Below are 11,735 nucleotides of genomic sequence, written 5' to 3' on the forward strand. Positions count from 1 at the left end.
GCAGGTGGACCCTGCCAGATGCCTCAGGCCCAGGGAGGACTTCCTGTGCCCTATTCAGCTTGAGGAAATCTCATTCGGAAGGCAGGTGGGCAGGCACAGGAGGCTTCCCCCAGGCACTCTTCATGCAGTGAAGTCTTAGAGGCCTGGTCAGGGCATGGATTCTGTCCCTGTACCCATAGTCTGTCCGTTCCCACTTGTTATGGCTGGAAGGGAGGGGAGATGACTAGGCACACTCAGCCAGTTTCTGCCCATCTCTACACAGGGCTTATGGCTCTGCCCTGAGCACCCTTCCCATCAGAGCCATGATCCTTTCTTCACTGGGCCCATCTGCCCAAAGTAGCCTGGCCCCATCAGGTTTGCCTCTGTCCTGTGCCTGTGACTCTGTGTCCTGTCTCCTGACTGCACCCATCACTGACCTTCTCTTTTGCTCCAGTGCCTTCAGTCCAGGTCGGGTGTCCGCCTGGCAAGCGGAACTCCCTGCTCTGCTGGCTTACAGGTAACATGGCATGGCTGAGGGTCATGCTGCCACCTGCCGCCTGAGCCTTCACACTGCAGCTGCATTAATCTCCCCACAGGGACGGGGCACCCGCCTGCTCAATGTGGGCCACCCCACCTCAGTGGCTCTGCTTGGCTGGGGCCCAATTTCTGGCCAGCTTTGCTGCCTCAGTTCTAGAAGGGCCGAAGGGCCCCCTCAAAGGTCTCTTAGTCCTTGAGATCACATACACAGAGACATACCCCACACAGATACACACACACACATGCAGAGACACACACAGATAAAACACACACACAGAGATACCACACACACAGAGAGACACAGATACTTGCACCCATAGACACACACATACACACACACACACACACACACACTGACACAGGTACGTACACATGCCTATAGAGAGACACACACAGAGATATCACACACACCCATAGACACATTCACGGAGACACAGAGATACCACACACACAGTCACATACAGATACACTCACAGACACACACAGAGATACTACACACAGAAACACACATGCAGATACACACACCTATAGACAGACACACACACAGATATATACACCCACAGACACATACACAGAGATGCAGAGGTACGACATACACCCATAGACATACATACATACACACATCCATAGACACACACACACAGATATACCCATAGACACACCAAGATACATACAACCATAGACACAGAAACAACCATACACACACACACACACAGATGGACACATAGAGACACACACAAACACACCCAGATACACATCCATAGACACACACACACACACACACAGATATATATATATATATATACATACACCCATAGACACACAAACACAGAGACACACAGATACCATACACAGAAACACACACACAGATGCACACAGTACACACACCCATAGACACACGCAGACACCACACAGAGATCCCACACACAGAAACGGAAACACACATCCGTATAGACACATACACACAGAAACACCCGCAGACACACACACATGCACCCAGAGGATAGGCTGGGAGTGGAGGATTGCTCCTGGTCCAACCAAGTGAGCACCAGCCAGCCTGCTGCCCTCCACAGCTGAGAGGAGACGCACCCCAGCGGGTCAGCACTTCCTGCTCCAGGCCACCCACACACCTTGGCAGGGTGACTTGTCATCTCATCAGCTTTCTCTAAAAGACTTTCCGACATTCTTCAGCTTCCTGTTCAGCTGCTGGCCCAGTAGACAACAGTGAGGCCCTGAGGAGCATGGCCGCGGGTCACACTGCCCATTCAAGAGCCACCTCCACAGTTGCTGGCTAAATGATAGTCTTGGTCTTTGCTTTCTCCTCTGTGAAATGGAAACAATACATATACCCACTTCATAGAGTTGTCAGGAGAGTATGTGAGGGAATTGATGTAAAATGTTGAGTTAGAGCTCAATTATTACTACTGCTGGTTTTTTTTCCTGATTACAAGGAAAATGTGGCATTCCAACCAGAAAGTCTTTCAGGAAAGGCCAATGCTATATGCTGCTTCTGGCCTTGGATGTGTCATGTTCCTGATACCTGTCCAGGGAGTTGATGGGAATAATGGGGCCAGACTCATTCAGATTGAAGTTTGCTGGGATTCCTTTGTGCACCCAGACTGCAGAGGACACAGGATGGTGTGGTCTCATCAGCTGTGGCCTGTGCCCCTCAGGAGCAGCATCAGCATCTTTGAGCTCCTCACACCCCAGCAGCCCTAAGCACCCATCACCTTAGCCTGGGGATTCCCATTTTGCATTTCTACAGCTGGGCCTTCTTCCATCCGAACTGTTCCAAGGCATACTCTGCTATTTTGACCCTCTGTTTAATAAGTAGATGAAAAGGTGACTTAGAAGCAGTTACTCCCTGTCCCTTTCAGACCTCCCCAGTGTGACCTCAGTCTCCTTCCCCTCCTCTGTGCTTGCTCTGGTTTCATGGATGGCCGGGAGGTGATGCACCCATGATTTGAATCCTGACGTTTTTACCCACTGTGAGGACAGAGGCAATTTGCTTTCTGGTCAGTCTCACAGTGTTCCATAGAGCAGGTGTGCCCTCATTGATTAGTTCTTGCATATTTATGCATATTTATGGAGGTCTCTATTATAAATAATACCATGATGTAAACTTTTTTTACGCAAAAAAGCAAAAAAATTTTCCTTTGTTTAAGGTTACGTCCTTAGGATATCCTTTCAGCAATAAAATTACCAGGTCAAAACCTTGTAGTTTTTGTTTTATTTATTTTTTTGGGCTGGGCACAGTGGTTTACGCCTGTAATCCCAGCAATTTGGAGGCCAAGGCAGGCAGATCACCAGGTCAAGAGATTGAGACCATCCTGGCCAACATAGTGAAACCCCGTCTCTACTAAAAATACAAAAATTAGCTAGGTGTGGTGGCGCGTGCCTGTAGTCCCAGCTACTCTGTACACCACTGTACTCTGGCCTGGTGACAGAGTGAAATTCTATCTCAAAAAAAAAAAAAAAAAAAGTAAGGTAGCTTATTGGGAAAATAGAAAAGTCTTAAGAAAATTAAAAAGCATCATAAGTTCATCCATCAGAGACAAAATGTATTTTGGTGAATTTTTTCTAGGACTTCTGTTTTTTGGGTTGTTTCAACAGATACATTCTTTCTCTGTCACCCAGGCTGGAGAGCAGTAGTGCAGTCATAGCTCACTGCAGCCTCAGCTTCTTGGGCTCAAACAATCCTCCCACCTCAGCCTCCCAAGTAGCTGGGACTACAAGCAGGTGCCACCATGCTGGGCTAATTTTTTTAAAAAAACTTCTTGTAGAGATGGGGGTCTCACTGTGTTGTCCAGGATGGTCTCAAACTCATAGGCTTCTCCCACCTCAGCCTCTCAAAACACTGGGATTATAGGGATGAGTCACTACACATGGCCGAACCTCTAATCTTAATAGATCATGTCACTAGTTTGTTTTTTTGTTTTTGTTTTTTTGTTTTTCTTTTTGAGATGGAGTCTTGCTGCAACACCCAGGCTGGAGTGCAGTGGTGTGATCTCGGCTCACTGCAGCCTCTGCTTTCTGGGTTCAGGTGACTCTCCTGCCTCAGCTTCTCGAGTAGCTGGGACTACAGTCATGCACTACCATGCCCGACTTTTTTTTTTTGAGACAGAGTCTCACCCCGTCGCCCAGGCTGGAGTGCAGTGGTGCAATCTCGGCTCACTGCAGCTTCGGCCTCCTGGGTTCAAGTGATTCTCCTGCCTCAGTCTCCCAAGCAGCTGGGATAACAGGTGCGTACCACCACGCCTGGCTAATTTTTTGTATCTTTAGTAGAGATGGGGTTTCACCATGTTGGCCAGGCTGATCTTGAACTCCTAACCTCATGGTCCACACACCTTGGCCTCCCAAAGTGCTGGGATTATAGGCATGAGCCATCACACCCAGCCAAATTTTGTATTTTTAGTAGAGATAGGGTTTCACCATATTGGCCAGACTGGTCTTGAACTCCTGACCTCGGGTGATCCGCCCGCTTAGGTCTCTCAAAGTGCTGGGATTACAGCTGTGAGCCACCTTACCTGGCCCATGTCACTGATTTGTGTTGGTTTTAAATTCAGTTTCTTGGCCAGGCTTGGTGGCTCATTCCTGTAATCCTAGCACTTTGGGAGGCTGAGGCAGGAGGATCCCTTGAGCCCAGGAGTTTGAGACCAGCCTGGGTAACCATAGTTAGACCCTTTCTCTTTTAAAAATAAAATAGGGCTGGGTGCGGTGGCTCAAGCCTGTAATCCCAGCACTTTGGGAGGCCGAGGCGGGTGGATCACGAGGTCAAGAGATCGAGACCATCCTGGTCAACGAGGTGAAACCCCGTCTCTACTAAATATACAAAAAATTAGCTGGGCATGGTGGCACGTGCCTGTGATCCCAGCTACTCAGGAGGCTGAGGAAGGAGAATTGCCTGAACTCGGGAGGCGGAGGTTGCGGTGAGCCGAGATCGCGCCATTGCACTCCAGCCTGGGTGACGAGTGAAACTCCGCCTCAAAAAATAAATAAATAAATAAATAAATTCAGTCCTGTTTCCGGAAAGGAAGCATTAATTAAAAGCATTCCATTATTCAGATAGCTAATATGAAGTACTAAATAATACCCCTCATATTTCTGCTTTTTCTATAACTTAATCAGAGGTGTTACTCGTTAGATACTTGCACACAATCCTCTTATGATCCTCTAAATTAATTTCCTGTTCCATGGGAATACCACAACCTCATCATTAGAATAGCCAGACTATAGTTTGCTAGCTTTATATATTAAAATCAAAGCTTTACTTAAGCACAAAGAGTATTACTCAGTTTACTCTCACTTAGTTAAAAATTGTAACGGTCATTGAGTCACTAGATTCAGTATGTTTGTTCTCTTCACTTGGCAATTTATTAGAATGGCTAACTTAGTAACTTAGTACTTAACTAAGCAAATCAGCTTAGTCTGCTTCCTGTTTGTTTAAAAGGATCTTGCATGCTTTCACAATTAACTTCTTTGTGCATTTCTTGGTTTCCTAAGTGTTCTCAAAAACAAGTTAATGATATACAGTAATGTATATCATTTGAAAAAGCAGTTTCTTTTTCAAGATAAGATGTGCATTCCTTCCTTATTCGAGATTGTTACTACCATTTCCCAGTAGGGCAGCCTGTGCTTCCTCTAGTTGCCGGAAGAGGTGTGTACCACCCCCACCCAACTCTGCCTCATGAGAGGGGAGAAGCGCCTGCTACCCCATGCCAGGACAGGCTGGCTGGGGTGCAGGTGGAAGTGAGTAGGACTGTGTTTCATGCTGAGTAGATTACGTGCAGAACATACTTTTGACTCCATAAAAGCATTGTCTTTTTTTTTTTTTGAGACAATGTAGTAGTCCAATCTTGGCTTATTACAACCTAGCCTCCCAGGCTCAGGTGATCCTCCCACCTCAGCCACCCAAGGAGCTGAGGCCACAGGCAAGAGCCACCATGCCTGGCTAATTTTTGTATTTTTTGTAGAGATGGGGTTTTGCTGTATTGCCCAGTCTGGTCTTGAACTCGGGCTCAAGCAGTCTGCCTCACAAAAGTGCTAGGATTACAGGTGTGAGCCACCTCGTCCAGCCCCCGATAAGAGCATTTTAAGATGTGATGGCAACTTATGTGAGGGGTTGTGTATTCACAATGTGAGAGTGCAAACTATACATTCTTCATTTCAATACATATTTTTTATTTAAAGTATGGAGTTTATGTCACTTGATATAAACTGGTATTGAGACAAGGATGGCAGTTTGCTGGGGTTTTTTTTTGGTTTTTTTTTTGAGATGAAGTCTCACTCTGTCGTCCATCCTGGAGTGCAGTGGTGCAAGCTTGGCGCACTGCAACCTCCACCTCCCAGGTTCAAGTGATTCTCCTTAGTCAACCTCCCAAGTAGCTGGGATTACAGGTGTTTCCTACCATGCCCAGCTAATTTTTGTATTTTAGTAGAGACAGGGTTTCACCATGTTGGCCAGCCTGGTCTCAAACTTTTGACCTCCAGTGATCCTCCTGCCTTAGCCTCCCAAAGTGCTAGGATTACAAATGTGAGACACCGTGCCTGGCCTAAGGATGGCAGTTTGTCTGTCCTGCTAGGATGATCATTGTGTTGCTCAACCCCACTGATTGGTTGTTGTGGGAAATTAGAGATTTTGTAGCCATAAACTTTGTGTCTGGTTTTTATTTTCTGTTTGGTTGATGTGTTTTCGTAGACTTTTTTAATACTTGTTGCACAACAGTTCTAAACAAACTAATTCATTGCTTTAATGAGGTCACACCTTCTGCAGTCAGACCTTTTACATGCTTCTGTTTGTCCCTAAGAATGATTTCCTGTTCCTGGGTGGGGTGTCCCTGGGCTTCCATGGGATGAGGTCAGACAAGAAGGTGAGAGTGGGCACCAGGGTGGCCTTTGGCATGACAACCTCTGCTCTCCCTGCAGACCGTTCCCCAGCCCACCCAACCCCGCTCAGCCGCTCAGCCTCCCTCAGTTACCCAGACCGCACAGACATCTCAACTGCATCAACCTTGGCAGGCAGCAGCAACCAGTTTGGCAGCTCTGTCCTGGGACAGTACATCTCCGACTTCAGCGTCCGGGCACTTGTGGACCTGCAGTACATCAAGGTGATTGCCCCATGGCCCTGTCTGGGCAGTGCCATCTTCTGCTTAAGAATCAGCTACTTCTTTCATCCACCAACCCAAGTATGGTGGGCCCAGGCTGGAGTGCAGTGGTACCTTTTTCTTCTGCAGACAGGGTCTTGTTCTGTTGCCCAGGCTGGATTGCAGTGGTGTGATCATAGCCCACTGCAGCCCTGAACTCCTGGGCTCAAGCAATCCTCCCACCTCAGCCTCCTGAGTAGCTGGGACTAAAGGTGTGCATGTGGCTTCATTGCTGGTTTTTTTGAGACAAAGTCTTGCTCTTGTTCCCCAAGCTGGAGTGCAAGGCATGATCTCAGCTCAGCAACCTCTACCTCCCAGGTTCAAGCAATTCTCCTGCCTTAGCCTCCTGAGTAGCTGGGATTACAGGCACGTGCCACCACTCCTGGCTAATTTTCTTTGTGTTTTTAGTAGAGATAGGGTTTCACCATGTTGGCCAGGGTGGTCTTGAACTTCTGACCTTAGGTGATCCTCCTGTCTCTACCTCCCAAACCTGGGATTACATGCGTGAGCTACCACGCTCAGGTAGGGCTTTGGTTTTGTTGTTGCTGTTTTTATTTCTTATAGAGATAGGATCTCACTGTGTTGCCTGAGCTGGCTTGAAACTCCTAGGCTCAAGCGATCTGCCTACCTCAGCCTCCCAAAGTGCTAGGATTACAGGTGTGAGCCACTGCGCACAGCCCCGAGATGCTTTTTCCTCTTGTTTGTACACCTTGTTCTTTGTAAGGGCTTCCAGAGATCCTGACTGCCTATGTCTTCTCTCGACTCACAGCCTCAATCCTTGCCCCGTATCCCCAGGCCTGGAGATAGGGTCTGCCTCCCAGCCCTCTCTGCATGAACTCATCCCTTCCTCCCGCAGATCACTCGGCAGCAGTACCAGAACGGGCTGCTGGCCTCTCGCATGGAGAACAGCCCTCAGTTTCCCATAGACGGGTGCACCGCCCATATGGAGAACTTGGCCGAGAAGTCTGAGCTCCCTGTGGTGGACGAGACCACAACCCTTCTCAATGAGCGTAACTCCTTGCTGCACAAAGCCTCCCACGAGAGTGCCATCTGACAGGAGGGCCCGGGGCCCCCTGCCCACCCTGCGGGGGCCTCCCCAGTGGGCCCACATGAAGAGAGGGAATCTGTTAGTCCAGAAAGGATGCGGATAGATAGTCTGTCTGACTGAAAATCCAGATGGCCCCCAGCCTGTAGGGGATCTGGCCTCTACCAGGGACCTCTGAGTAGCTCTGAGGTAGCACTATCCAGCCCTGGATTGCTGGGGCAGTGGGCCAGCTACCATGAGCAAAGGCTGTTTTTTACTAAGAGAATTTCTAAACTAGGCTCATCGCTCCTCTTTTTAAATATCATTTTGGGAAGGGAAGACAGGGTTAAGGAACTTTATTTTTTTTTTTTTAAATTTTTCCCAAAAAACTATAAAAGAGGAAGGGTTTATTGCCCCAGGAAGCAATGGCCATAATCTGCTCCCAGCCGTAACCTTCCAGCTTATGTCCCTAATTCAGGGAGCTCTCCCTTCTGCCGCCTCCTCCTCCTCCTCCTCCTCCAGAGGTGGTATCCCAGCACCTGCCAGAGGAGGCTCGTCTCTTGGGAGGAAGACAGCTCTTCACAGGAAGCAAAGAACCAAGTGGTGGGGAGATCAGCTGCCTGGGCACCTGTGCTATAGCTTATCTGATGATTCTGAGGCCAGGAGCTCCTGGGTAGCTGTGATCAGGGACACAACCCAAGCTATGGAGAGGAGCACATCTGCTTTCAACCACTGTACCCAGAAAGCTCCTAGAACTCTGCCGACAGCCTCTCCTGGTGAGTTGGGACTCGGCTGAGGACACATCCCCACCCTGCCTCCCATCTGGCCCTTTGGACAACTGCCCCTTTGTGATGGGGCTGGCTCAAGTGTTAGGCAGGGTCTCAGGCCTTCGATTGTTCACCCCTGCTCTACAGGGCCTGACCTCACTCTTACCAAAGTTCCCCCGTGGCAGGAGGGCATCTATGTTGGAGGTGACTTGTCTGGGTTCTTCTCTTTGGTTCCGGGAGGAACTGTCATCGGCATCTGCATTGTTAGCAGTCAGTACCACCCTGCGTCATAATGAGAGTCAAGGCTCACTTGTTGACTGATGCCTTTGTCCCAGACTCCTCCTTTTGAATCCCCAAGCCCCAGTCCCTCTTGCGGGTGGGGACAAGAGGTCATGTTGGAAGCCACCGAAAACAGGCTCTTTATGTCCTTTCCTCTGCAGCCAGCAAGGCTTACCTGGCCTTGTCCACCCACTTATGGAACCTCAGGAGAGGAGGGCTCCTCCTGAAGGCATGCACCTGGTAGCCCTGCTTTCTCACGCATGTGATCCTAGCGTGAGAGGTCGTCCTGCCCTTGCTGTAGTTAGTAGTACTGTACCAAGAGTTCTGCCCCCATGTGAATTCCTGCCCTGGCACCTCTTCCCTGGGGCTGAATCAGGCGCTGCTGCAGAGCTCCAGGCTTCCCAGAGTCAGGGAGGCTGTGGGACCAAGGTCCACGTCGGCCCTTCCACTGGGTGCAGCAGGAGCTGGGGCCCAAGAGCCAGGCGGGTGAGTCTGTGCAGGCCTTCTGCCTGAGTATTATTTATTCACTCCTTTCCTCACCCCAAGTGCCCTACTCTCCAGGTGCCTAGAGAATCCTAACTCTTAGGACCAGGGATTGTCTTGCACCAAGTATGCTTACCCCTGGCCAGTATGAGGTCTCCTAGCCATAGAACTGACTCCTGGAAGCCGGGAGAGAAGGTGGTGACACCCATGGGTTCTCAACTATAAGGAAAAAAGACACCAGACCTTTGTTCCCTATTGGGGGAAAGCCCTTAGTCTTCTACAGGAGCAGCTTGCTCCCAAATCCTTTCGGAAGCTGGCAGAGCTGTATTCCTGACAGCCCTGACTGCCAGGTGGAGCAAAAGACATTGGTGGGGGTATGTGAAGCAAAAGGGGCAGGTGCACACATACCTCCACCTGACCTCTGTGCACATGGTTACCACCAACTGGCTGGTACTCCTCCTCTTCCCTGGCCCACTGATAATCCCTTCTCACAGAGGGTCATCATTATTTCCAAATATTGTTGGTCTGATGACTTCCTCTTCCCAGTGCAATTTTCACTTCCTATTTCAACCTCTGGTTCCTGGGATGAGCCATACCCTGGAACTGGCCCACCCAATGTGTCTTCTGTGTAAGGGAGACCTTTGTAAATGCCATCCAAATGGGTAGGCAGGTCACAGCCGCCGTATTTATTTTGCATAAGATTTTAATTTGTATATTTTTGTGATTTATTTTGGCGTTATGAGTTTGACTCTCGGGGAGTTTGTTGTTATGACTCTTGTGTCTTTTGTCACAAAACAATGATAATATTTGTTAAACGATATATGGAATTTATTTTTGATTGGTAATAAAAAATGAAATATGTATAAACCCTGGTGAGTCTACAACTTGCCTGTTTGAATTCTGCCAGTATTAAGTATGTCGTCAAGATAAAAGTGGCTGTGGCTGGCGGGCTCTTGTGATGGGGCCAGGGGCAAGAAAGGATTTTAAGACCATTCAGCAGTGAAATGCAGTCAGAAACGGAATTTCTAAAACATAGTCAAGGCTGTTGTCACGGGAGTAAGAGGGTCGTGGCTGCTGGCAGACATACAGGACAGATGTGCTCAGCTGCCATAAGCATGAGTCCTGTGAAACAGATCCCATAGGCTCCTTGGCTTGTGAGTACTGGAAGCGCAGTGGACTTCAGCAAATTGCCCCTCCTCCCTACCCACGGGACTGAGAGAAGCTTGAACCAAAAGTATAAGTATATTGTTTTATAACATGCAGCTGCCTTTTGGTCCACACCTATAGGCTGGTTGCGGTTTAAAAGTTGGAGTGTTCATCCCCTGAAGAACCTGACTGAGTTACTCACTAAACCCACTCTCAAAGTTGCAGCTCTGCAGGGGACTCTATGGTGCTGTCTGGGTGCTGCAGGCTCGCTTGTGCAATGGAATGTACTGAGGCCAGGGACTCCAAGCATGCAAAGGTTAATGTAGTAGACAAACTGGGGGCATGCTTGAAGAAAGGGAGGCATCTGGGTAGACAACACAGAAAAGAAGATATTCCAGATAAAAAAGGTACACATGCAAACGTTTGTGTAGAGGGCAAGATTTGTAAATTATCTTCATCTGTTCCACACACTTAAGCACCTATTGCATTCCAGGTACTACAACCCCTCTGTGAATTTAGTGAAGAACCTCCCTCTGACCCTAAAGGGGACAGTCACAGCTTTTTGACTTGTTGTATCCCTACCTGGGACACATTTCCTAAGTCTTAATGAGACTCACCCCTTACTTAAGCCTCAGTTCAAATCCATCTCCTTAAGAAGCCTTCCCTGATTAGCCCATCTCAGTCAGCATTGCCCCAGCATCTGTCTTTTTATCTTGCCTTTTTCCCTCCATAGCACTTACTACCAGATATTAAAATATAGACTTGGGTATTTTTTTGTTATTCTTGCACTAGAATCTGGCCCCACAAGGGTAGGGACTTAATTTTATTCCCACTACAGTCCCAACACTAGAACAGTACCTGGTACACTGCAGGGACTCAATGCAGGAAATACTTGTTGAATGAACAAATGAGTATGTTATAATAGGGGATGTACCTGGATGACGTCGGGAGAGCACATAGCTCCGTAGTCAAGAGGGTCAAGAAGATCACTTGGAGGGAGGAGCATATGAGCTAAGGCTTGAGAGATAAGTAGGAATTAGCCAATGGGTTTAATACTCAAGAATAAATATTTAGCTCTAACATGGAAATGTCTTGATCCGAAAGACCGGTAAGGAAAATGGCCCAGAGAGGGCCAACGATGGCCTGAAGGCAAAGTGGCTGTGTCTCCACTGTCGCTAACCAGGGGTGGAGGAAACAATGGCACAGCCACAGGAGAAGCTGGCAAAGGGCTGTTGAGGCCTCTACTGCAAATGGAAAACCACTCCAGGAGCAGCTCTGCGTGTTCCATACTGGGTTTTCTGTCAGTATCTTAGAGTACTGAGAATTTAAATGACCACTTATGTTTTCCAAGTTTGAGCCAATTGTTCTTTCACCTGA

General features: G+C 48.4%; 1 protein-coding gene across 2 annotated transcripts in view; it reads left to right on the forward strand.

The window, feature by feature from the left end:
- CNNM4 (cyclin and CBS domain divalent metal cation transport mediator 4) overlaps positions 1–10,079 on the forward strand; it is a 53,207-nt gene extending 43,128 nt beyond the window's left edge. Inside the window, exons 6-8 of one of the 2 annotated variants that reach the window (XM_010352032.3) lie at positions 434–496; positions 6,442–6,623; positions 7,516–8,050. In XM_010352032.3, coding sequence (XP_010350334.2) covers positions 434–496; positions 6,442–6,623; positions 7,516–7,713 — 443 coding nt within the window. In that variant the 3' untranslated portion in view covers positions 7,714–8,050. Of the gene's footprint in view, positions 1–433; positions 497–6,441; positions 6,624–7,515 lie in introns of both variants that reach the window. The other variant, XM_003941276.4, reaches the window with a different exon arrangement.
- Positions 10,080–11,735: the final 1,656 nt, after the last annotated feature.

This window comes from Saimiri boliviensis, chromosome 1, assembly GCF_048565385.1.
Source record: "Saimiri boliviensis isolate mSaiBol1 chromosome 1, mSaiBol1.pri, whole genome shotgun sequence".
Lineage (NCBI taxonomy): Eukaryota > Metazoa > Chordata > Mammalia > Primates > Cebidae > Saimiri > Saimiri boliviensis.